General features: G+C 34.2%; 6 protein-coding genes and 1 non-coding gene across 9 annotated transcripts; 4 read left to right on the top strand and 3 right to left on the bottom strand.

Annotated features, from left to right (window-relative positions):
* The first annotated feature begins 4,885 nt into the window (after window positions 1–4,885).
* Window positions 4,886–4,956, top strand: TRNAG-GCC (transfer RNA glycine (anticodon GCC)). Its single transcript has one exon. It is a non-coding gene; the product is annotated as a tRNA-Gly (tRNA).
* A 1,719-nt stretch (window positions 4,957–6,675) lies between these two features.
* LOC104768367 (uncharacterized) lies at window positions 6,676–9,066 on the top strand. The gene is made up of 6 exons (XM_010492315.2): window positions 6,676–7,445; window positions 7,945–8,014; window positions 8,106–8,260; window positions 8,433–8,493; window positions 8,588–8,650; window positions 8,766–9,066. The coding sequence occupies exons 1-5, from the start codon at window positions 7,299–7,301 to the stop codon at window positions 8,602–8,604; spliced, it is 450 nt and encodes a 149-aa protein (XP_010490617.2). The 5' UTR covers window positions 6,676–7,298; the 3' UTR covers window positions 8,605–8,650; window positions 8,766–9,066.
* Window positions 9,067–9,359: 293 nt separating this feature from the next.
* Window positions 9,360–12,534, bottom strand: LOC104768366 (rop guanine nucleotide exchange factor 7). Its single transcript, XM_010492313.3, has 7 exons — window positions 11,706–12,534; window positions 11,362–11,478; window positions 11,088–11,242; window positions 10,872–10,946; window positions 10,473–10,772; window positions 10,046–10,387; window positions 9,360–9,952 (listed from the first exon to the last, which is right to left on the bottom strand). The coding sequence occupies exons 1-7, from the start codon at window positions 11,953–11,955 to the stop codon at window positions 9,497–9,499; spliced, it is 1,695 nt and encodes a 564-aa protein (XP_010490615.1). The 5' UTR covers window positions 11,956–12,534; the 3' UTR covers window positions 9,360–9,496.
* Window positions 12,535–15,914: 3,380 nt separating this feature from the next.
* On the top strand, window positions 15,915–19,429 carry LOC147918365 (uncharacterized). 2 transcript variants are annotated; one of them, XM_010492311.3, is made up of 3 exons: window positions 15,915–16,112; window positions 16,832–18,911; window positions 19,034–19,429. In XM_010492311.3, the coding sequence occupies exons 2-3, from the start codon at window positions 16,839–16,841 to the stop codon at window positions 19,238–19,240; spliced, it is 2,280 nt and encodes a 759-aa protein (XP_010490613.1). In that variant the 5' UTR covers window positions 15,915–16,112; window positions 16,832–16,838; the 3' UTR covers window positions 19,241–19,429. The 2 variants fall into 2 exon arrangements, with proteins under 2 accessions (XP_010490613.1, XP_087361011.1); XM_087504885.1 differs by having other exon boundaries at window positions 15,992–16,501.
* A 655-nt stretch (window positions 19,430–20,084) lies between these two features.
* On the top strand, window positions 20,085–22,372 carry LOC104768362 (serine/threonine-protein kinase BSK6-like). The gene is made up of 9 exons (XM_010492308.3): window positions 20,085–20,447; window positions 20,563–20,698; window positions 20,780–20,913; window positions 21,014–21,119; window positions 21,216–21,301; window positions 21,385–21,606; window positions 21,710–21,865; window positions 21,945–22,058; window positions 22,142–22,372. The coding sequence occupies exons 1-9, from the start codon at window positions 20,136–20,138 to the stop codon at window positions 22,370–22,372; spliced, it is 1,497 nt and encodes a 498-aa protein (XP_010490610.1). The 5' UTR covers window positions 20,085–20,135.
* On the bottom strand, window positions 22,014–23,743 carry LOC104768364 (uncharacterized). 2 transcript variants are annotated; one of them, XM_010492309.3, is made up of 2 exons: window positions 23,012–23,743; window positions 22,014–22,917 (listed from the first exon to the last, which is right to left on the bottom strand). In XM_010492309.3, the coding sequence occupies exons 1-2, from the start codon at window positions 23,392–23,394 to the stop codon at window positions 22,656–22,658; spliced, it is 645 nt and encodes a 214-aa protein (XP_010490611.2). In that variant the 5' UTR covers window positions 23,395–23,743; the 3' UTR covers window positions 22,014–22,655. The 2 variants fall into 2 exon arrangements, with proteins under 2 accessions (XP_010490611.2, XP_087360408.1); XM_087504282.1 differs by having other exon boundaries at window positions 22,468–22,917; window positions 23,019–23,743.
* An 869-nt stretch (window positions 23,744–24,612) lies between these two features.
* LOC104768361 (uncharacterized) lies at window positions 24,613–25,292 on the bottom strand. The gene is made up of 2 exons (XM_010492307.3): window positions 25,112–25,292; window positions 24,613–24,967 (listed from the first exon to the last, which is right to left on the bottom strand). The coding sequence occupies exons 1-2, from the start codon at window positions 25,185–25,187 to the stop codon at window positions 24,804–24,806; spliced, it is 240 nt and encodes a 79-aa protein (XP_010490609.3). The 5' UTR covers window positions 25,188–25,292; the 3' UTR covers window positions 24,613–24,803.
* Between the last annotated feature and the right edge of the window lie 75 nt (window positions 25,293–25,367).

Genomic DNA, 25,367 nt, shown 5'->3' with positions numbered 1-25,367 from the left:
TAACCAATTTTGTCGTTCTGTGGATAACAATATTTAATAAATACGTCTAAATGTGTTTTGTGTGTGTGTGTGTAAAAGTACGTCTAAAAGAGTTACTTGTACGAATTCAAAACCTAAAACCTAATGCACATTTTTCTAATTTTGTAGCGAATATCTTTGCAAAAATTATATCCTAAGATATGCCAGAAAATGATTAAAACGGAAAAGTAAATTCGACTGTACTGTAATAATCGTGTTTCAAATAATCATTAGAGGATATTTCGTTTGCATGGGAAATAATGCGACGTAAATCATTTGAAAATGTGTTTCGAACACTAAGCAATACTTGTTTCGTGTTACAATTTTTAATATATAAAAGTATTTCCTCTTTTGGCTAAGATGGACCACAAAAAATTGAAAAAGAACCAAGGCACTCCAATAAAGTATTACAGTAAATTAAAGTGCACGTAATTATTAGTTTCTCTTCTCTTCTTTTTTTTTTTACATTGCATCACGGGTAACCACACATGAAGCTTTTTAAGCAATATTTTTTTTTTCTTTGTTTAAAAATAAAATAAAAGTATCAACAATTTTGGACTTTCTTTTTGTAATTTATAATTATTGTTTTGTTTTTTTAACAAACTACTAGAGTAATTTATAATTATTGGTATTATTCGATTTTCTAGTATTTTTAGGTCAATTAATATATTGCATTACAAAACAAACTTTACAAAAGGAATGTTTTGTGATGAGGACTAGTTACTAAATAATGTGATGATTGTAAACCACGAGGATTGGAGGAGGATTTGGTGACTAAACTACTTTAGATTGAAAAAGCCAGATCCAATTAGTAAGATTGTCTCGGTTGATCGGGATCTTGCAGTGATGGGGTGGTTCGTAGACGTATTATTTTTGTGTATCAGTCATCAGTGTGATGTTTTGAAAACACCGATTTGATCCTTAAAAAAAAATGTAAACTGAGTCGGAGTTGGGGATTGCGATGATGTCGAAAGTAAAAGACCAGTCCATGTGTACTTAATGTGGGGGTTCAAAGAAAATATGATTGCTCGATCACACAAAAGATATGCATAAGCATGGATGCTCCCAACTCTTCAAACCGGCCGTCTCGAGTTGGCATTTTATTCCAAACTGTGTATTTTTTGTTGATGGCTTATTGGCTAGTCATGATATTCGCGGACCACTGTTACCGGTTATTAAAAGGATCCTTATTAAAACATAGCGAACCTATTTTGCGTCCAAGAATCGTGCCAAAAGTTTGCATATCATCCATTTTCTAATTTTGCACACAAGGAAGAGTCTGAGCAACACACCTCTCAACTTGCAAAACTCTTTTTATTTGGTCGTTTGCTATTTTGTAGTAACATTTTACCTATTTTATATGAAAGTAGAAAAAAAGTTGAACATAATAATTCGAAAAGTATTAATTGCTTGGTAGGTCATAATTAAATAACATCCCAACCACAAGAACTGTTGAATTTAACTTTAGGTCATCTTTTGGATGAAAACATGCTATATAATATACGTAATACACGATCACACAAAAGTACCTCATCACGAGTAAAAAAATCAAAACAAGTTAACAAAAAAAAAAAAAAAAAAAAAAAATTCAAACACTATCAATAAGAAAACAGCTATAATCGGCACATGCTTTAAGGGTTAAGATTCATTGGAGCTAACTTCCTAATTGAATAATATAGAAAAATATACATTACATTGTATGACCAAAGTAGAATAAACAAAATCAGATTTCAATTTCGTTGATCTGATAAGTTATTTTAATAATACTATTGTACCTAGCCAATAGTATGAACTAATGCACCAGTTCAACAGCGTTTACTTAAACAAAAGCACCGGGTAGCGATAGCAACATTAGAGGTAAATGTATTGTACTACAACTCAATAGTTGTTGGTTCGTCATAATTTAGCAGAAGCATGATTTTCATCCATTACACAGTTATGATTTATATCCTCGTAACACAACGATTTTTAATTGGAACATTTGTTTTGTTTAGATGGTACAGCCATGAGCTTTTTGCAGTGTAAACCTATGCTTCGTGTAGCTAGCTAGGCCACAGGACAAAATTTAATTAAGACTTACAAACAACTGCAAAGTACTCAAGTTCTGATAAAAGACCATTGGGATTCTCAGGTGACGTCGTCATGCTAACGTTATTACGTTTAAAAAATAAAAAATAAAAGAATTAAAAGACTATTATGTTTTGATTTGCTCTGCACAAATCTTTTGCTTAGTGAGAATCCACCGAGTTTGCCGTCAGTTGATGTAACGGCGTTTCTCGTTCTTCACAAAACTCCGTACGCCTTCTGAAACCATATCACCCACACGCGGATAATTTTCACGCGCTGTTATAAAACTGTACTAGGCTACTAGCTAATAGTAACTGTCTTAATTAATAACAATTGACTAATGCAGGCATATAAGGAAAAAAACACTGCACTCGATTAGAAGAAAAGAATGATAAATTATGTAAATCATCGACAAGAACTGTATTTACAAGGACCTAAACAAGAATTTAAATAGCAAAAAAGAAAGAAAAAAAAACAGCGAATTATGGAAATAGAAACCAAATTTCATGGTACCAATACTATATTTTGGCACATGGAAAGATAATTCCAACTCACTTCTTAAAGTATAAATCACATCAGTCATTCGTTGCTTTCTTTTTATTTCTCTTTTTTTTTTCTTTTAAATTGAACCGGTACATATATTGTTGTCTCGTGAATCAGAAGAATTAAGGGTCCAAATGGTGACTGCGGTTTTGGTTGTGCGGGGAAAGCGGTTTTGGAGTGCGGTACGGTTCAACTGCGGTACGTGCGGTTTGCGGGACAAGTGCGGTTTATACAAAATAAGCGGTACAGAATGATATTTGATTGGTGAAAAAACTATTTGCGGTTCAGTATTAATTGTGTGAATGGTAAAAAAAGGAAAAGCGGTGCGGATTACATATATTATAATAAATAAATTTATTAATAATTAGTATGTTTGTATATTATTTTATGTTATGAATTAATAATAAAAATAATTGTATTTATAAACCTTAAATACTATAGTTGATCAAAAAGTAAATTTTTTTTTTGACATAATGAAAATGTTCAATTGTTAGACTAATATGTATAATTTTAAATTTGACATAATGAAAATGTTCAATTGTTAGACTAATATGTATAATTTTAAAAAATTAAGTAAACTGGATTACAATTTTTTTTTTTTAAATAACAATATATTGAATCATAGAGACTCCATGATATATGAGTGTTTCAATAACACTATGATATTTAAGTAGTATGGACAATAGTATTATTTATTGAATATTTAGATTATTATTTTTTTTCTTTTTCAACTTAAAACATATATTACAACCCTTTTTATTAAAATGGAAACTGCATGTTAAATCAGTTTTTATAAATTTAAAATCTAACAGCATTTAAAAGTGTATTTTTCATTAATTTATTAAGTAAATATATTAAACAAAACCTATATAAAATTGGGAAGTGATTGAAAAAAAAAAAAAAATAGGAGATATGTTTAAAAAAAGAAAATGAGATAGATCCATCAGAAAAAAAATAAAAATAAAATATTACCAAAGTGATGAAATATGAGAAGTGATTAAAAAAAACAGTACCAAAGTGATGAAATATGAGAAGTGATTAAAAAAAAAAACATTACCAAAGTGATGGGTGAAATCTCGAGAGAGATGGAAAGGAGTATATGAGATATGTTTTTTTTGCTTGTTGATAGAGTATAGTTACATACGCTTATATAGTATATTTATATAGAATTAAATAAAGCATTAAATAAAGCATTATCTGATTTGCGGTTCCGAAAACCGCTGGGTATTACCCATTGTACTTTTGAAAGGCGGTCCATGGCATTATCTGCTGGACAATTCCGCTTTTCTTTTTTTTTTTTTTTAAAAAAAAAAAACGCATATTAACTATTTTTGCTCTGATTGGGTGTACATTGGCGGTTTTGGTTTTTTTTTCCTGAAAACCGCAAATTTGTGTCTTCCATTCACTGCCTAAGGAGAGACGCATTAAATTAGAATAATAAATGGTCATATCATAACATAAATGACAAATCCACACCACATGTTGACGACTATATTATGTTATGTTCCATCAAATCTCCAACTTAGCATCTAGGTGAAAAGCTAAACTCATTTTTATCGAATTTTTACACTCTAGAAAGAAAGAAAAAACATTTGTTCTTGTTACAAGGAATTAACTGAATAAGATAACAAATTAGCTACATGATTAACTATAACTATCTATACCAAAAAAAAAAAAAAAGCATGATGGTTTGGTTTCTGTCTAATCTTTGACGAGAAGTAAATATACTTTTTTGGTGTTGTTAATTACAGTATGTTTTTATTTGTAACAATATGTTTTAAAAGTGTATTTGTTGGCCTCATAATTTTTTTTTTTGTTTCTTATAATTAAAGACTATAAAACGAAGAGAAGTAACATAAATATTGGTCATGTCACAAAATATTTTTGGATAAATAAAATAATATTTGGGATAATATAATATATGAACCATTTTAATAAATAAATATATATTGGGTCCATATGAGAGGGGTAGTAGTACAGTACAGAGAGAAGCACTGTGATGACGTCACCTGTTAGGTTGCGTGACTCCTGGGCGCTGTTTCTGTCTTGTATTTACGCTATCTTCCCCCCATACTCTCTCTCCCTCTCTCTCCTTCTTTTTATTCTTCTTCTGTTTATTCTCATTTTAACCTAATCTCATATGTAATACTTTTGATGACAGATTAGATTTGGTACAGCCTATAGAATGGACAAAAGAAGATCTTCAATTATGTAAAAGTAATGATAGTATATTAATAAGCCTATAGAATGGACAAAAGCACCAGTGGTTTAGTGGAATAATAGTACCCTGCCACGGTACAGACCCGGGTTCGATTCCCGGCTGGTGCAAATTTTTATTTCTTTTTGTTTAGTTTTTCGAAACTTACGATTAACAAAACCCCAATTTTATTTTGGGCCATTGGGTCTCAAACAAGGAGCCCAACTATACGTTGCTCTCTATATCCAAACGAAAAACTTAATATAAGTGATTGGGCTCATAATTGGCCTAGTTGATTTTCGTATTGGGCCTATTGGCTAGCAAAATTTACTAGTCCATCACGAGAATTTTTCATTGGCCTTTATATAAAAAAATACATTAATAAAACAATTTATTTATGTATATATGGAGCAAACATTACGAATGAAAAAAGATCCTTTCTCTTATTAGAATCTCGAGAAGAGAATATGGAAATGTGTCGTAGTTAGCAGTTTCCCTGACGTATCTTCCGCTTGATACCAAGTTCCCAAACCAACTAACAAACTTGTTCACATTATACTAAAATAACTTTTTCTTTTCTTTCTTTTATAAAAAAGTATTTATAGATTGTTATTCAAAACACTATATTTACGTATGAAAAATTACTACTAAAACTTATCTATAGTCTTTCACTCTCTTTCTATGTATTATATAATTTTCTGTTTAATTAAAATGTAATTTTCGGCTAATTAAAATGTAATTTTCGGCTAATCAAAATATTCATAGTTAATTTATTACACACATAAGTATTAGCTTATTATTAGTTCCGTATTGCAGTTTTATGCTTATATGTTTGATGGAGCTTATAATTAGTTAAACTTTCAATCTATTTATAGTATTAACCTGTTACCTAATCCTAAAATTCCTCAAGACTAAACAATAGTAGTCACAAAAGCCAAGACGCAATTGAATGTTTACTTTTTTTTTTTTTTTCTATCTTATCCTTTTGCCAGTCGTCGTCTAGTATCTCCCTCGCATGAGAATCAACCACCATAATCTCGAACCTGAATTTGATGTAAATGTAAGGCAGAATAGAAGTGGCCATGGTTTTCAAAACTATATACATCTCGAAACCTTAATACTACTACTAGAAAACCAAATGAAGTTGGGGAAAGAAAGAAAGAAAGAAAGAAAAAAGTGTTAAGGGCATTTAATGAAACGTCTCATTCATTGAGAAGAGAGTAGAGATCACGAGAGAGAGGCCAAGTTCAATGTTGCAGCCGACAATAGAGAAGAGATAAGGTCTTGTTTTTTTTTTTGTTTAAACTGTCACGTGAAATCCACAAAGAGCGAATGAGAGAAGTGGAAGAGTCAAAGATGAGATATAAAAACCCAACGAACTTTGACTCATCCTTCCTTTCAAGGGGGTTCGTTAATTATCCATTTTGGATTTATTTTTTTTGTTTGGATGTGTGTGACTCTCGTACGTGGCTATTTGGTAACTGGCGACCTAAGATAAAGTTTGGTCCTACTCCCTAATTTGATTACCACGTGTCGATCGCCTTAACAGACACCTCGAGTGGGGGAGTTGTATGTTGAGTAAACCAGATAACGGTAATTTGATACAATAACTTATCATACTAGTAGTATGACATTGACATGAAATCATATTCCAACTACCGACGTTTTTTTCCTTTATAAAAAAAGAATAGATATTTTCCCGTCAAGCAAGTCCTCGTACCAGCCGAGACATCTGTACATTGATGTTGTTGTTACGCAAATCTTTTACATAAAATTTATCAGTTGTCTAATTGATGTTGGGTCAACCTAGTATAAAAGCAGGCATCCCCAAACTTACTTATCAGTTGTTTAAAGTAAGAGTATACCAACCAAATTAGTACAGTATTATAGAATGATCAAGTTATTCTACTCACACACAGCAACGATAAAACAAATAAGTTATAAAATTCTAATTTCACTCGATGACACACATCGATAAAAACTATGTAAAGTAGCAAAAGATAAAAAAAAAAAAAAAAAAAATACATCTATATTCACTTTTACCATTGCACAAAATAATAATTACGTCACCAGTGACATCATAAACAAAGATATGTGTTTAATAAAAACAGTCGTTTAACCTTTCTATTAATTTGTTTTCTCTATAAGAGAAAAAATATTACATATATGGTTTTTAATTTAATACGGTAAAATTAACCAAACCAGGTTTTGTTGTTGTTAGTTGAGTTGAGTCACTTTAGCTGTTCTATAAATTGTCTCGACTGAACCAAAGTTTTACTTCCCCTTTCTTCCTCTCTCCCAAATTTCATATATTCTTTTCTTCATCATCGTATAAACCAATACATATATTACGCTGTCTCTATATAATATACATATTTATACAAGTATACGTAATATATACAATACGTATAGTATTAGAGATTTCTGGGTTTAGGCTAAAAAAGAGAGAGAGAGAGACGAAATCAATATATCAATGGAAGGAAGAAAGAAGAAGGCTTTACCTTCCTCCTCTTCTTCTTCTTCTTCGTTAACCTCTGAGCTTTTTGGTTCTAGAGATAACCCTTCTTCTCCTTCTCCTTCTTCTGGGGTTTTCGGATCCATCTTTGCTCCTCCTTCTACGGTATAAATTATCCTCATTCCTCCTCAAAGTTTCGATTTTTTTTTTTGATTTATCTGGGATTCAATTTTGTCTGTGTTTGAATTTCATTAGGTAAACCTCTGTTTCTATTTCGATTTCGATTAAAAGTTTCGTTGGGAATTTAGGAATTAGGGTTTTCTAAAATCGATACGATTGATTTATCTGATTTGATCGTATAGCCGAATTGATTGATTGATTTATTTTTATTCTCAATTTCGTATTCACAATTTTTGGTTCTGTTTTTGTTTGTTGCAAATAGTGGATTTTTTTTTAAAAAAGAGAGAGTTTTCAAAATATGGAAGACCCCACAACCTACCCCATATTAAGAATAAGAACACTCAAGAGAAAGGAAAAAGAAGATTTTTATGTGATTTGTGTGGCTTGGATCACAAGTTTCTCTCTCCATTGTGAAGCATTTGATACTGTTCTTCTCTGTTTTAGAAAATTTATTGTTTTTTTTTTTTTTTTGTTCTTGTTTCAGGTTCTGGGTAGAGAATCTGGGCGACAAGAGACTGTGACTGGTGGCTGGAACGACAAAACCTCTAAGTCTGGTAATAATTATTTTCAGACAAGATCATCATCTTTGACAAGTCTTTTTGTTTTTGCAATTCTCTTGTTGATATTTGAATTTTTTATTTGCAGGTGATGTTGATAGAAACAGGGAACATCAGGAGAATCTTGGTTTAGCTTATCAGCAGGATCAGAGAGTACAACCTTGTCATCTGAGTTCTTCCATCTATTACGGTGGCCCTGATGTTTATTTCCACTCTCAGACTAATTCCACCATCAACTCCACGGTATAAATCTTAACTTCATTGCCTATATTGTCTCTAAAAGTAAAGACTCTAATGACGATTTACTCTGAGGAAAAGCTAGAAACTTTCTTGATCCACTGTAGCTGTTTTATAGAGTTAAGTCTTGTGGAGCTTTTGATGTGTGTTTATAACTTATGTTTCTTTCCTTTTGAAGAACAAGAAAGATGGAGGCGAAGATGATTCCGGGAGTGCATCAAGAGGAAATTGGTGGCAAGGTATATCGGTTCTCATCTTTCCATCATGTTGTTCTGTTTTGGAGAAATCTTGTTTCGTTTCTCTAACCATTCCTGAGTTTTTTTTTGTTTCCAGGATCTCTGTATTATTAACTAGAGATCTTACTACGTAAGCAACTGTTATAACTACAAAAGCAAGGTATACTGAACACAAAACATCCATTGGAACGATTATGCTTAGGTTCTAACTTCTAGGACATGAAAATCTGATTTTTTTGTTGTTGTTTGTTTGGTTCGGTTTTTGGATTTTGCAGGTACATAGGAACAAAAAATAAGAAGATAGAGTAGCTGTTGATCCGTCGTTTGTAGTAACTTCTCATCTTTTATTATTACAAAAGTATGGAAGAAGTTTGAAGCTAGAGCTAGCTAGTTGCAAAAACAGGGGAGTTTTTTTTTTGGCCCTTGTCGTGGTTTAGTGACTGACCCGACCGGTTCAGATTTGATTTTCCCTTTGTTATATAGATAAAACCGTTGATAGTTTTGTACAAAAACTCTATAGATCTCTCCAGTTTCCACGCATATAAATAAAATAAACTCTTTTTGGTTCTCTTTTAATCGAAGGAAACAGTTGTATTAGTTTGGTTTTACACTTATACTACTATATGAATGTTTGGTTATCTCGGTCTGGATTGTTATGAAAGGTTCCTTATCATGTTGAGATGGGAATCTACTTTTGAGCAGAACAATGTTGAGATTCTTCTGCCTTTTGTCATAAGATGTGTCCTTCATAGATTCCAAGGAGAGATTCCTTTTACATTTGTCGTAGTTCTTCTTGATCCTTTAGTTTTTACATTTATAGCGTTCATATTTGGGTTGAGTTAATAATCTTCGAACTTGGTTCCTTTGTGTAATCTCAAAGTCAAAGCCCATCTTTCCAATTATTATAATACAAATCTAAACTACACACAAGAAGAAAATAAACATTATAAAAGATGTAGGAAAAGGGATCCAAAAAACAGAGACTTTTCCAAGGAGCAGTAGTAATTCAAATCCCAGGATCAAGGTTCGACACATTCAATGACTCCTTCATGCACTTCTCTAGAGACAATCTCTCACCGGACGAAGAATGGGAATGACTCAATCTTTCTACTGGAAGATCCTTTAATCTACTAGGTTCGTTCTTCGTTACGTAAGCTGTCAAAACCCTTTTAACACTGCTACTGTGAGGAATCTTGAACCGTGAAGGAGATGGTGGAACTGTCATTGATGATCGGAGATCCTGTTTTGAAGGTGAATAGCTCGGAGTTGTGTAGTTCGAAACAGGTAATGCAATGGTCTTGAGGGCGTCATTAGCGTCGTTGCCTAATGTTGTCGGAATCTGTTCAGATGAATTTCTTGTAAGATCATCAACAAAAAGCAGATCGTCGATACGTGCCACAATGTTGAACGCTAAACTCTCTAGAACTCTCGAGTAGCTTTCCAGAATTGATTTCCCGATGTCCTAAAACAGAGAAAAAGGAAGATCGTTTAGTGAGCATTAAAAAGTAAACAGAGTGATATGGGATTTGATTTCCGTGTTGTAGAGAGAAGAAACCTTGTTGTATTGGATTTTGCTCATGTCTAGAGCAGTTTGAGGAAGACCTGGGAACCGTTGTTTCAAAGAAATCAATAAACTTTCAGCTCGATCCGCCATTAACTCTAGCTTCTCTGCATCAACCATTAGTTCTTTCACCATTCCCCACGAAGTTCTAGAATTAGTAGCTGGTTTGGAATTAGTTCTTTTGTGCCATAGATAGATTGATGACTCGACTCGGTTAGCTATCTCTATGGCTTGATGTTCAGAGGATAAGTCAAGGCAATCAAGAAGACATTCAGGTGAAAATTGATCCGACGAAATGTATCTGTAGATTAAATCACCGAGGCAGGATCTTCCTTTCTGAAACATACAAAGAAAAATGCAACTTTAGGTTTCATAACTGAGTATGTTAGCGGGATATATGCATAGTTCCTTTTTTTCTTACCCGTGGAAGAGATTCAAGGTATGAGTCAGGGATTTCCATGTCAGCGAGTGTGATACTGTTGATGGCCATAGCAGCTTTTAGTATCTGATTAGTGCAGTCGCGTTTATGCTGCAGCTGTTTTCTTGAGTTTTCTTGTAAACCTCCTGGTGAAAGCCGTGGAACGGGAAGCCACCATTTGTCTTCTTGTCTCTGAAAAGATTTTCGAAAAGAAGATGATCCGTCCGTTGCTGCTGATTCGTGTGCCATGATTCCTTGGTCAACATACCAAAACTCTGTCTCCTCAAAACTATCTAATATCTCCTGCAAAGATGGAAGATGAAGAAAAATGAGACCTTTGCTGCTTAGATAAAATACCTAAAAGAGAGACTTGGTAAGGCGAAAGAGGTCACGGGGTCTTACGAGTAGCATGTTATCTAGTTTCCTGAGAGCTGGAAGATTAACATAAAGATCTGATCTTGGTTTGCAAGTCATTATCTGCAACAAAGGGACCAGAAAAAGACTGAGTCAATAATCCGAAGAAAATTTAGTGTTTCTTCTTATCCACAAATAGAGAACTCGAAACAACAACAACAAAAAGCAACCTAACGCATCCAAAGGGCTATGTATAGTCTGTACCTCAAGTTTGGTTCCATCAGGAAATGTTTGCCAAGTTGGGGTCATCTCTACAATGTGATCACTCACACAAAGAAGCCATTCCATTTCTCTTCTCCACATCTCTTTCTTCTCTGTAGGTAGTGGTTCTAACCTCCATAGTTGTCCGAACAAAGTAGCTTTTATTTGTTTTAAACAATTCAAGCAAAACACAAAGTCAAACAAAGCCAATCAAGATCTGTTCAAAGAAGAGTTGAATCCAACAAATCATTTGAAAAGTGAATCCATTTCCACATACCACAAAGATTAGTAATTGCGTTTGAAATAGCTAACGCTGTGCAGACACCATTCCCAGAACCTGACATATCTTCCCCGAGTAGCAGCTTGGAAAATCTTTCTTTCATCATCTCAATCTCTACAAAGTCAAACCAGAAGAACATAAACAACTTTTAAATTCACACAAAACATCCAAAGCTACGAACTTTAAGCTCGATTAATTAAAAAGCTACGACTTTAATTTAAACAACGAAATTTTCAGTGACCTTTTTAAATTCACACAAAACATCCAAAAGCTACGAACTTTAAACAACGAAATCGACAGTGAGGAATAAAAGCAAACACTTGGTGGGTGCATTGACGAACCTGAAACCCTCGAATGTTTGACACAATCCGAACCAATCTTCTTCTCTCCGTCGTCGATATTCTTAACAGACCAACGAGAAGAGACAGGAGAAGCCGTGAAATCCTCCGTAGTACAACTAGGGCTTCTTTGTTCTTCCTCCTCATGTCTGGTTGTTTCAGAGCTGCTGCAGCAACTGCTTTCTCTAGCTTTCTCTTCTTCCACTTCTGGCGGCATGATATCGATTTTCAAATCTTCCGACGAGCCACCCATTATAATACTACGCCGCAAAATCTCTCTCTTCAAAACACAGTCTTCGCTCTGCTCAAAGGAGCCTCCTTTTATTATCTCTCACTCGCTCTCTGTATCTTCTCGTGCTTGAATCGCATTACATTTATGAGAGAGAGAGCCCTTTGTTTTGTTTTGTTTTTCCGATCTGATTCTTTCAGTTTATTTTCTCGGAAAAAAAAAAATGTATTTTTTTCTGAGAAAAGAAAAGAGGAAAATGCAGTGAGTGTGTGTATCTGTGAGTGTGATGAGGTTCTCTTGCTCTCTCCTTCTTACTCCTTCCTCGATCTCTCTGCATCTTCTACTTAAATTTAAAAACACTTAAACTTTATCTTCAGTCTTCACTCACTAAACAGGTGATTAGTATTATTTTAATTTTTACGGGGTTATTTTAGTTAGTAAACTAATCCAAATCGATGACGACAAGATTTAAATTTATACTATAGCTTATAATTTAATTGTTTTTTTTTATTATGGGAATCGTGTAATTGACGGATCCATCTACGATGTTCTCTTGTTTCGTTTTTATTAATTTTCTCATAAAAAAAAATTGGATTGTGATTTGGTAACAAGAAAATCATAGAATGACGTATTTAATAAGATTGTACTTTTTTTTTTACGTATACAAGTTGTTAAAGAAAAAAAATAAAGTCGCATTCATCAAATGATATTCCAACGGTACAATACATCTACAAACAATTTGTACTATTTTTTTTTTTAACTTAGTTATCATATTATATTATTATTCATATTGGTTTTAAGAAGAAAAAAAAGTTATCATATATTCATATTTGTTGTCCTTTTTTTTTACAACTTCTACAAATATATTTGGTATCACCCCACCCAGTTGAAAATTCGTTTTGAAGTTGTAAAAGAGTACTGCATCGAATTTTAAATATTTTGAATTTCCAAAAATATTACAACTTTCAAAATTGTTACTTCGTGATGATGCATTCACTGCCAAACAATGAATGCGTGCGTCCTCTCTTAAAAGCCTTGAAGTTTATACAGTAGTATCAAATCAAACACATTCAATACGTGAATGAAAATTTTCAATGTAAGTGTTACTTACAACTCAAAATCAATAACTTTATATTTCTATGCTTTCATTTACATTTAACAAGTTTAATAATTGAATGGTACGTACAGCCGAATAGGCTCCATAGTAGTGACCACAATTTGGTCCAATCCTAAGGATAAAGATTGAAAGTGATGCTTTGTCTTTCGTTCTAAACCTAACCAAAATCTCCAACGGTTTTATCTTCTTTGCGTATATATTACGATCAAGAGTGGTCACTACACGTTTAAACAAAAAAAAAAAAAAAAACAAATATGTATTGGTAGCTTCATAATGTCCCTTTGCTTACCTGATAATTCCATACAAAAACTTCTAATAACATTTCTATGTGAAAGTAGGTACGACCTTTACTTATTGCTTAGGAATTTAAATTAACATGCGAAAGATGTTAACAATTTTAGAAATCCCATAACTTTCTTCTGAGTTCTTGTTATCATAATTTCATATGTTTGGCAAAATTTTGCTCAATTTTCTTGTTTCTTTGATATATAAGATATGGCCTTAGTTTTGGGAATTTGGAATATATATATGGTATTTTCCAATAACGTAATGTCGTAATTGTATGTAGATGTGTCGAGCAATTCAAACAACTTAGTGGTTTGTCTCTTTGTTCTATATCAGTTGTCGTATTGTACGTCGTTGTTTCCCTTACAAAGCAACCCTAAAAATAAGGTCGAAAGTGTTCAACCTTTTGTCTAACAAACGCAACACGATGACAAAAGTAAATAAATATTTGAATAATGCTTGAACAATTAAAATATCATGATTTTGTGTGTTCTATAATCACGTCGAGAGTTTTGACTTGAGTCTTACATAATACTAAAATGATGGTTAATTAATCATATATAATATAAATTAAAAGAATAGTATATCTACTCATTCTACTCTTGCAAACATTTCATCAACTTTTAATTTCTCCTTACGCTATATCATTATTTTTAACAAGAACATGACTTTCAACTTACACTACCCCAATATCCATAATCAAAAGTTCTTAAAAGAAACATCTCATTTCCTTGAGCTACAAACTAAGTTAACTTTTTGTTTGTTTTATGGCCCAATGCACCAAAATTTTTGGGGATTTTGAATAAGCAAACTCAATGTAAAAATAATAATGATTTTCAAATAAAATTACCTTGGTGTTTTGTCCAAAAAGAATTACCTTGGTGCACATATCGCTTCACTCATGGACCGAAGCAAACGCTTTAGCTTTTCATTATTTGTTTAGTTATGGATGCGTTTGAATTCATAATTTCACTGGGCTGTCATCCATGGGCCTAATAATATGCAATTATGGCCCATATTAGTCAAAACCAGTTTGGAAAAGTCGGGTCAAGCGAACCAGTAATTAGATGATGCATAATTGCATAGATATAGTGAGACCAACTTTTTGTTTTCTTTTTGTTTGATTACATGCAGCTAAGCAAGGGGATATTTCCAAAACAGAATGACTTGGTGTCGTCTTTATCCTTCTAAAAAGATTAAAAGAGTTACTAAATGTCAAAAAGCTTGATTAAAAAATTACTACTTTTGAGAATCACTAATAATAAATTTTGAAGATATGTAACAAATTTTGTTCTCTAGTGCAAACCTATTACAGAGTTTGACCCGGACAAATCAACAAAACCTGACATCGAGCATATTGGGAGACTTGTTTTGTTGAAACTTGAAACATTATTGCTTCCCGTATAAACATTTCATTATCAATGTAAAATTGCAAAAACCAATTATTTCCTTAAAAAAAGAATTATAATCTGTTTCCTTTTATAAAGATGACAGTGATGATAACGTTACTGTTTGTGACATTATTATGTACGTGTTCTATGAATAATTGATTGGTGACAAGAAAATATGAGTATTACAAATTTTTGAAAGTATATGGATACCCCTTTTCCTCTAGATTTTTCTAATATAGAATCCAATTAAGCCATGTGTAAGGTCACATTTATTGATCAATCACCTTGCTGAATCATCATCACCATATGCTAAATAATTATACACTTCACATGTAACCTCAGCAACTTGCACTTGAGTTGAATCCGAAAACTTTGCAGTAGAAATTCATATATCTAATATAAAGTTGTCTAAAAAAGATGTATATATTGGCTGCTTGAAAACAATGGATTTGGACCATATATAAAGCATGTTCTTAAATCCTAATATCGAGATTCATTGAGTAACCAGTAACCTTTTAATATTCCTTTTTGGCCGATGTACTTTACAAATTCTTAAACACGTATAAGAGATTCTAAATTCTAATGTTTAAAATGTGTTGAAGGTGTATTTGTTATAAGCAAATCGTAATATAACTTTGTCTTTTTAGTCAACAAAAAAAATCTACGTAATATATTAAGTTTACGACGTGCTATAATCATAATGTTAGAAGAAAAGAAAAAGGTAAAAAAAGTAGAGTCCTTTTGCTTTATTGAAACAAAAATAATAATAACATATACTACTTTTATTTTAATTGGATCACTGCTCTAAGTGGTCTCCTTAGTCAAACAAATAACAGGCTCCTCTCCTCATGCCAAAAAAAAAAAAAAAAAAAACATTATTGGATTTTGTCATTTTGATATGATAATGATGTTATCCATGAAACCTTAAGACATGTAAAATTGTGGGTGGCATACATGTGCAAAAGAAAATACAACAGAAAAGTTTTTACTAATAATGTCATTTTGATTTGATTCTAGAATATAATAAACCTCTTAATCAAGTCAAGATTAACATCTCTATAACAAGTTAAATACATATTATATTTTTCTGTCATTACATATACTATTAGAAGTTGCGAAACTGATTGAACATTTGTAAAGCCGTAACGGACAAATAATGAAGATATGCAGAGAAAAAAAGTGAAAAAGATAAGAAAAACTTGTGCGTGATGAGTCATCACTGATGACGTCGGTATGTCTCGTTAAAAACTCTGCTTTTTCTTTTTTTTTTGGGGATGCGAGCGAGAGAGAAAACAAAACGGAAGTCTTGTAAATGGGCCTTTAATTCATACGAACCACACGATCCCTAAACGCTTATTAATCACGACCGTACGATTTCTTACACGAAGGTCTCTCTGTCTCTTTCTCTTTCTCTTTCTCTTGTTTTTTTTAGTATTTCTTTGGTTTTACTCGTAAGCGGCGCAAGGAAGATTCTATGCGCAACTCCTCCTTCTTCGATTCCTTGCTCTCTTTCTCTGTTTCTCTCTCTGATCGATCACTAGTCTTAAAACTTTCTCGATTGACGTTTAAATCTGAACAAGATTGAATCTTGATTTCTGTGGTTTCTGTTTTTTTTTTCCGATTTTGCTTCTACTCCACGTTGTCCCCTTCTTTATTTTTTTGCTCCTCCACATTTTAATAAAATTTTGTTTTCTTCTCTCCGACGATATCAGCCATCACCACCACCAACTCCAGTTTGCGATTTTATGAAAAAAAAATCTTGTCTTTTCTCTTAATGGTAATGTTTCTTTCCCTGTGAGAATGTTAAGAGTGTTACTGAGGATGTTGCGTTGATTAGGTGAATGAGAGAAAGAACAAAAAAGGATTTAGAAGCAGATATTTTTACTAATTTTAGGGTTTCGTCTCGACATTGAAATCAAGATTTAGTCTTTTTTATACATTGTGGACTTCTCAATGAGAGAATGAGTAGTAATCCGAGTCTCTCTCGTGATTTAGTTAGTTTATGTATTAATCCAGAGTTATATGAAAGTGAAAGTTTCTCCCTTTTATTTTTTTTATTGATATATTTGTTTTAATGGAGATAAGTTTCATTGCTTCTGTTTTGTAGATGAATAATGGGTACAAGAACTGAGCTGACAGATGTTCTGAAACAGAGTCCAAGAACGTCAGAGATGACGGATGCGAGGTTACATAAAGGAGGAACTGTAAAGGAAGAGTGTCAAACAAGTGGCACAAACAGCGAGATTCGTGTCAGAACGAAACCTTCAAGCCGTAGTCGTGGAAAGGAATGTGTTTTGGAACAGAGTGATGATCTTGTTAAATATATGTCCAAGTTGCCAGCTTATCTCCAACGTATAGACAGAGGTGAAGAAAGCGTACCACAGAGTAATGTTTTGAATGTTGGAGTCTTGGATTGGGAACGTCTAGAGACATGGAAGCGTGGTCGAGCTGAAAGATCTAGTGGGAAAAGTGAGAGACATGTGTCTAGTACTAGTATTGCTTCTACTTCTTCTACTAGAGTAGTTGTTCCCAATGAATCTCGTAGGTATAAGATTGATGACCAGTTCCCCACTTTTTCAAATCTCGGTAAAGTTAAAGTGTCCCGGGATCTTCAATGCTCTTTGGGACCTGAGTTGGCTTCTAGGGATTCATTAAATATGCAGGAAATAGTAGAACCTTGTAGCAATAAGTCCTCTGGTAAAGGAGTGGAGCCGAGGAAGAGCAGAAGATCGCATTCAAATCTTGAATCCACTTCAGGTTTATTGTCAGATATGGGAAACTCTGTGGGGTCACTGGCCATGAATAAGGAGACTCAGAAGAAAAGGGCAGGGGAGAGACATGCACAAGAAAAAGCAAGAGAAAGAGCTACAGAAAGTGGAAGACATTGTGTTGAGAAGAAGATGATTGGCGATTCGGAAGCTGGTCTTACTTCTGAAAAGCAGGAGTACAGCAACATTTTTCTCCTTCGTTCAAGAAAACAGTCCCATTCACAGTCACTGGATGATAACACGAGGGTAGTAGCAAGGGAAGCTAACGGTTTCAATAGCTCTTTAGGATTGAGATCTCAAACACCTCGTTCCTGTCCACTCTCTATCGACCTAGAGAGATATTCTGAAGATGTGTTGTTGCCTCTTGGTGCTGATCATTCGGGTAAAAAAGAACGGTTTGGTGGGAGAAGGCATTCAAAGACAGCTTCCAGGATATTTGATCAAGAAATACGTGAAGTTGAATCCAGAAAGGAGAGACACCATTCACCAAGCAAGCGGTTTAGTTTTAGCTTTGGTCGTCTCAGCAGAAGTTTCAGCGTGAAAGAAGATTCAGCTGTCCAACCTTTGAGTTCTTCTGAAGATACCATCAAGTCTTGCTCTATGAGATTCGATGGCTCAGTTTGTCCATCTCAGTCAAGTAACTCGGAGAACCAGAACACTCATTGCAGATCATCTCGAGTTAGTCCTCTAAGACGGCTTCTTGACCCTTTACGGAAACCCAAAGGCTCTGAGAATGTTCTTTCAGCGAAAGCAAGATCGAGTTCTTCCAATACAAACCAAACCAAGAGCGACACATCGAGAACCAGAGCTCTTTTTCAGCTAACGATCAGAAACGGTATACCTCTGTTTCAGTTTGTGGTCGATGATAACAACAGCAACACCAGGAGCATTCTTGGTGGTTCAATGAAAAGCTCATCGTTCAAAGATGATTCTGTTCAGTACTGCACATTTTACTCGGTTAATGAAGTCAAGAAGAAAAAAAGCGGAAGCTGGCTTATCCATGGACACAAAGAGAAACACTGCGGGTTTGTCTACAATGTAATCGGTCAGATGCGGTTGAGCAACTCCATGAGCTCAGATTTAACAGATGAGAACTTCAGAAACATATCTTCTGTTATCAGAGAATCAGTTCTGTTTGATGAGTCAGAGCAAGTAAAAGGGAAAAAAGAGGTTGCAGCTGTAGTGATCAAAAAGAAGCCGGTCGAAGAAAACTGTACTGGCCTCGAGGAAACGACTGTGATCATTCCAGGTGGCGTTCACACTTCCCCGGAGAAAGGAGCACCATCACCGTTGATTAGCCGGTGGAGATCTGGAGGGGTATGCGACTGCGGTGGTTGGGATGTTGGATGTAAACTCCATGTCCTCTCCAACAAATCACCCCTCCATGAGTTCAACCAAAGCTTCAAACTGTTCGATCAGGTAACATAAACACAACAGTCTTTTAAGAGTTCCATGCAAACTCGTTTGAGATCAAATTAAATTACCATGTAAAATCAGTGTATATTCTTTGTGTTCCTGAAAGTAGTCTTTTAACATTGCAGGAAGGAAGTGAACAAGAGTCAGGTCCGGCTTTGGCGATGACTGAGCTGAAGACAGGGATCTACAGTGTTGAGTTTGGTTCGTTTGTATCGCCGTTGCAAGCGTTTTTTGTGTGCGTGACGGTCATAACATGTGCTGCCGAGGCAAAAACCACCGTAAAAGCTTCATCTCCTTTGGCTCCGCCTCTATCTCCTGTTGGTAGAGTCTAAAACTCAGGACACAAAAACAGAGTAGCTAATGATCGAATTAGTCTTGTCATAATTGCCCAACTTGTACCTCTGTTCTTGTTTTGTCTCGAAGGAAAGAAAAAAAAGAGTCAAAATCACAGAGAATAACACTGCCACTAGATTCATGTGTGAATATTATTTATTACGTAATGTTCCAATTTGTTTAGGCAATATCTTGATGAACAGTACAACCAAAAGAAACTAAAAATTATCAACATGATACTTCAACTAATCAACGTCATTTGTAAGCTAAAAATACTATATTGAATAACGAACAAAAAATAAATGGACTTATAGCCCATTTAGGTCCAAAGCGTACTTATAGCCCATACCCGTTTTTTTCACAACTTTGATTATTTTAAACGAAAGATTTTTTTTTTTTTTTATATAAATCATCTATATTTCCAAAACGAGCGTCCCATTAACCACTATAAAATTACTAGTAGAAACTAATGATTCCAGATATATTAATATTGAATCACGAACAAAAAATAAATGGACTGTAATTACGATTCATTTCTAGAATAGTGTTAAATTAACAATTAAAACTATGACGTCAAAAATAAAATAAAACCATAAAATCATATGGTATTCGATATTCATATTATAGCTTTTTTTTATGTGAATATTAATATTATAGCTTAGAAAAGCATGATTCATGACCAAAACTAACCAACATATAATCTATTAATTAATTCTTGTTAGTTGTTACCATTATAAAACATGCTAATTAGTTGTCAAAAAAAAAAAAAAAAATGCTAATTACTACTACTATATTTGATAGTTTGAATTTTGTTTATAGACTAAGAAAAAAAAACAGAGGAAAATTAAATTTGGAGGCGGGAGACTGAGCATTATTATATCGCCGGCTGTAGTAATGGGATGCATTTGCTTCAAGTCTTGGTGCCGATCATCTTCTTCGCCGTCGATTTCATCAACGGTCGTAGATGATCTCGAAAACATCAGAGACGATGACGACGACGACGGAGGTCATTATCCGTTGATATTCCGTGAGTTCAGCTTCGAGCAGCTTAGAATCGCCACCGACGGTTTCTCCACCGGAAACATCGTTTCAGAGCACAACGATTCTGTACCAAACATCGTCTATAAAGGAAAACTAGGAGACGGTCGTCGGATCGCCGTCAAACGGTTTCAAAGACTTTCTTGGCCTGATCCTTTCGAATTCATCGTTCGTCTCTCTTCTTTGTGATCTTCTTAATGGTTTTGGATCTTTTTTTTTTTTTTTTTTTTTCTTTAGAAGCTTTTTGATATCTTATATGGTGGACTTTTATTTATTGTTTCAGAATGAAGCACAAGCTGTTGGGAGATTGAGGAGTGACCATTTAGCGAATTTGATCGGTTGTTGTTACGATGATAACGAGAGATTGCTTGTTGCTGAGTACATGCCTAATGGAACATTAGCAAAACATCTTTTTCACTGTAAAACTAAAATCTCTTCTTTTTTGTCTCATTGATTGATGGTGTTTCATGTTTGATTAAGAAGAGTGTAATGTGTTTCAGGGGAGAAAAGACCGATGAAATGGGAAATGAGGTTAAAAGTTGCGCTGCATACCGCAAGAGCCTTGGAGTATTGTAATGATAAAGGAATTGAGTTGTACCATGATCTTAATCCTTACAGGGTTATGTTTGATAAGGTGATATGGATGCTTAACTCTATTGTCTTTGATTTGTGTGTTTTTCTTGATATGCAAAAAACAAACCAAATCTTTAATATCAAAAGTGGTTGAATGACAGAGAGGGAATCCTAAGCTTTCTTGCTTTGGTCTCATGAAGAATAGCCATGAAGGAAAATTTTATAGCACCAACTTAGCATTTGCTCCTCCTGAATATTTGCGCTTAGGTACCAAAACAACCTTTTCATGTGTATGTGTTTCAATTAGAGTACATCTGAATAATCTCATAGAAGTTCGTTCGTTTCTACAATAACTTTGTTCAGGTACTTTGATACCGGAGAGCGTCACATTTAGCTTTGGAACCTTGTTATTGGATCTTATGAGCGGCAGACATATTCCTCCAAACCATGTAACAAAAAATAAGCATACTTAGTTGCATTTTGGACTGGTTCTTAGCTTTTATAAATGGTAATGTGTGATTTGTTTGTGCAGGCACTTGATTTGTTCCGAGGCAAAAACTATTTGGTGCTAATGGATTCAGCTTTGGATGGTCAGTTCTCTGATGAAGACAGAACAGAACTAATACACATAGCTTCTCGATGTTTAAAGACTGAACCTGAAGAGAGGCCAGGTATAAAGTTTCTTAAGGCGACTCTTTCTAGACTTCAGAAACGAGCCAAGTTATGGCCTATTAATGTCAAAAGACCCATTTCTGTAAGTGTCACTCTCTCCATATATATATACTCAAAACTAGTCTCTTTTGAAAGAATGCAAAAAATTAGTTAGTGGTACTCATCAAAACATATTAATTTGACAGCCTCCATCAAACAATCTGCCTGAAAAGACTAAACCTACAACAGAGTCATTGAAGTTGACTCCTATTGGAAATGCCTGTTTGAGAGCAGATCTGAGTAACATACACGAACTACTAGAGAAACTCGGGTATGAAGAAGATAATAGGGTCGGAAACGAGGTATATTGATGATTTTTATATACATACTTATTATCTGAATTTGAGGGTTGGATGTTGCTGATTCTGATAAGTGTGACAGTTCTCATTCCAAATGTGGACCGGCGAAATGCAAGAGAATATGGACTACAAGAAGCATGGAGACGTCGCATTTCGTGCCAAAGATTTTGATACCGCCATTGAATTCTACACAGAGGTACAGTATTTCATTGACACATTCTATAATCATCAGCAAGTATATAAATAAAAGGACTTGGTTCATGCTTCATTATTTTGTAGTTTATGAGTGGAGCTCCTGCGGTGTCACCAACAGTATTGGCAAGAAGGTGTCTTTGTTACCTAATGACTGAAATGTTCAGCGAGGCTCTAAGCGATGCAATGCAAGCGCAAGTAGCTTCACCGGAATGGCCAATCCCTCTTTACTTACAAGCGGCTTGTCTCTTCAAGCTCGAGATGAAAGCTGAAGCTAAAGAAGCACTTAGACATGGTTCTGCTCTCGAGACTTATTAGAGTTTTATTTGAAAAAAAAATACTCACTTTGACAAATTATAAATACACACAAAAACATGTACATGCCAATGTGAATAAGTGTGTACCCATTCAGATTTTTTTATTCAATTATTATGAATGTTTATTTTTTTTCTTTTGTAAATGTTGATCCAATTGTTTGATATGATTGCACTCGTGCAAAAAGCTAAAACTTGGAATCAAATGCCACACAAAGCAAAAGAAATGAGATTTGAGAAAAGAAAATACAAAAACAGAGGATTTTTTTTAAAAAAATCTTCTTTTCTCATTGTTGTGAAGGCAAGTTAAAGTGAAAGAACCATGAGATTACAAATGCACATACCATACATGTTAAAAGGAAATTAAGGAATCTATTTCCTCTCCAGAATCTCCGGTCATCGGAATCACTTGTAGTAGCCACCACGGTTGATATGTTACCAGCCTCCACGTCATCCACATTGGTTTCAACCGTTGTTGTTAATGTTTGATCAATCTCATTGGCAACTTTAGAGAAGTTTTGTGCTATGCAACGACAAATCTCGCAAGTCCTGAAAAAATTACACGTGTTAATCAAACAAAGTTCCAATATATGAAGACTTTAATTATGAATATATGAAAATAATTATCATTGGTTATGCTTACTTATTACCCTTGATCTTGAACCAAGTATCGGCACATTGTTTATGAACATAACCCAAATCATCTTTACAAGAACATCCAAGAACCATTGGATCACCACATTCATGGCGATTGCTCTCTAAACCCAAATGACAAATCCTGCAATCTTTCTCTGGAGACCCTCCGGCTGATCGAGAGGCTTCTGATTCGGAATATGTTGTTTCATCACCCAAGTCATCGTCATCAGCAATCTCAAACTCGCCGCAAAAGCTACGAACAGCTGAGTGGAAATCGTAGTCGTAATCACAAGAAGAACTGTCTTCTTCTCCGCTGACGTCACTTCGACGGTAATGACGATCGCCGGAAATAATTTCCAAATCAAAGTGAGAGTTTTGAAAAGATGACATTTTTCATTTGAGAAAGAGAGAGCGAGAGAGACTAAAAGAAAGACGAGGTTTTTGGTAATATGATTACAAAGACTTCTGTTACAAGTAAACGTGAACTCTTGGATCAAGAGATTTGTTATTAAAAAGGAAATAAAATTAAGGATAATAAAAAAAGCATTGAGGGGTCAGGAAAAATTCTGAAGGACTTATGTTTTTTGTTCTGTCTTGGGGACCAAAGTGATGAAACATAATTTACAAACAGCTTTAATACTGTATTTATTTGTTTAAAGAGAAGAAAAGAAAAGAAAGAAAACATAAAACAGGCTTTAAGCTGGTAATACTCGATTGTTCACTAATCCGCACGCTAAGTATCATCGTGTTCTTTGTGATTTTTTTTTTTTTTAAAAAAGAGAAGGAGCAATGTGTTTCGTGTTATTTATAGCTTTACTTGATATCTGTTTGTGACCGTTGATTTGAGTCTTCCAAGTATTGAAAGTCATCAATATGGACGGTGAAGATTATGTAATGCGCGTGGGAGGCACGTGATGGGACTATGTGTCGTTCGTTAGTGCGGCTAAGCTTCGGGACCACCGCCTCATGCTTCTCTTTCACGCCACCATTCACTTCCTTCATGTTTCTTTTGTGTTGTGTGTGTCTGTTTTTTTCCTAAATTAAAAATTATTTTAAGATGGACATACAGTTATCAAATTGAAGAAGATTAAAGGAAAAAAAAAAAGATTGAACTGATCCAAACCTACAGAAAAAAAAAAAAAAAAAATCGAAAAATCAAACAAATGAAAACATATATGTTGGATTGTAGTCTCTTTTTAGTTTTTTGACAGAGGTCTGGTTCCGTTACCGATACCGGACTTTGTTGGTTTGTTTAGTTGGGTCGCGTGAGGATCACGCTCTCTCAATTATCATTAAAGCCCATTAATAACAAAAATTGGTCCTTTTTTTAACGGTCCAACTATTTAATACTCCATATGGGTCATTGTTTGTGACTCAAAGTCTCAAACCCATCATCATTGCAAATTTTGCCAAATCAATAATATATAACATATTATTAAAATTCTGATTTGAAAATTTAAAATGTGTTCTTGGATAGTAGTATATTTTATGAATTATGATATTGAATCCACAATATGAATAAAAACTATAAGTAGTTGAAATACCCCATACCTCTGCTATTACCCGAAATGGACAGTAGTTAGTACTACTACTACACGAGCTGACAAATGGAGATAAAGGCAAATAATTTAAACATAACGAGTAGAAGGCGACAATGTTAGTAGTAGTACAAAGAGTTACCGGAACAGAGAAATTAAAGACAAACTAGAGATTAAGAAGAAGAAAAAACGTGGGAAATTCTAGCTACAAACAAGTGCATAATAAAATGTAAACTAATTAAAGAAAGATTTGGTCTTTTTTTATCCACCGCCTTGAGCTTGTGGAGGAGGAGAAGAAGAAGGAGGCTTTGGAATGTAAGGATTGAGAGGGCTTCCGTGCTCAATAGGACCTGGTTTGATCGAAGCTTTTGTGGTTGGAGATGGATCCACCGGGAAATTGTAATCCTCCAAACCCACTTTCATTTCTGCATTTTGATATATGTGTGTCACTTAGTCATTAGTACTATCTATCTATGTTCCATGTTAAGAGGATTTTAAATACACTAAGTAAAAAAAAACTCCATATAACTCAAAAAGCCAAATGTATAAGAGAGGATTGATTCAAATACCAGAAGAAGCTAGTACTGAGGAGCTTAGGATGATTACAACCAAAAGGAAGACAAAGCTTGATGATGATGTCTTCATCTTTAAAGAGAGAGATTGAGGAGGAAGAGGAACAATGTAACAAAGAGAGAAAGGTCTATTTAAAGAGAGAGAGAGAGAGAGCAAACTTGCAAAATGATGTGGATGATAGGATAGTATATTATTGGGAAATAAGGGGCCATGTGGGGTTTTGGGTCTATGTCTTGAATGTGATGTTGTGGG

The sequence above is a fragment of the Camelina sativa genome, chromosome 20 (genome assembly GCF_030686135.1).
Source record: "Camelina sativa cultivar CO46 ecotype springtype chromosome 20, ASM3068613v1".
NCBI classification, from domain to species: domain Eukaryota; kingdom Viridiplantae; phylum Streptophyta; class Magnoliopsida; order Brassicales; family Brassicaceae; genus Camelina; species Camelina sativa.
Note: the sequence above shows the minus strand (reverse complement) of the source record. Positions and strands in the feature narration are given on the sequence as shown.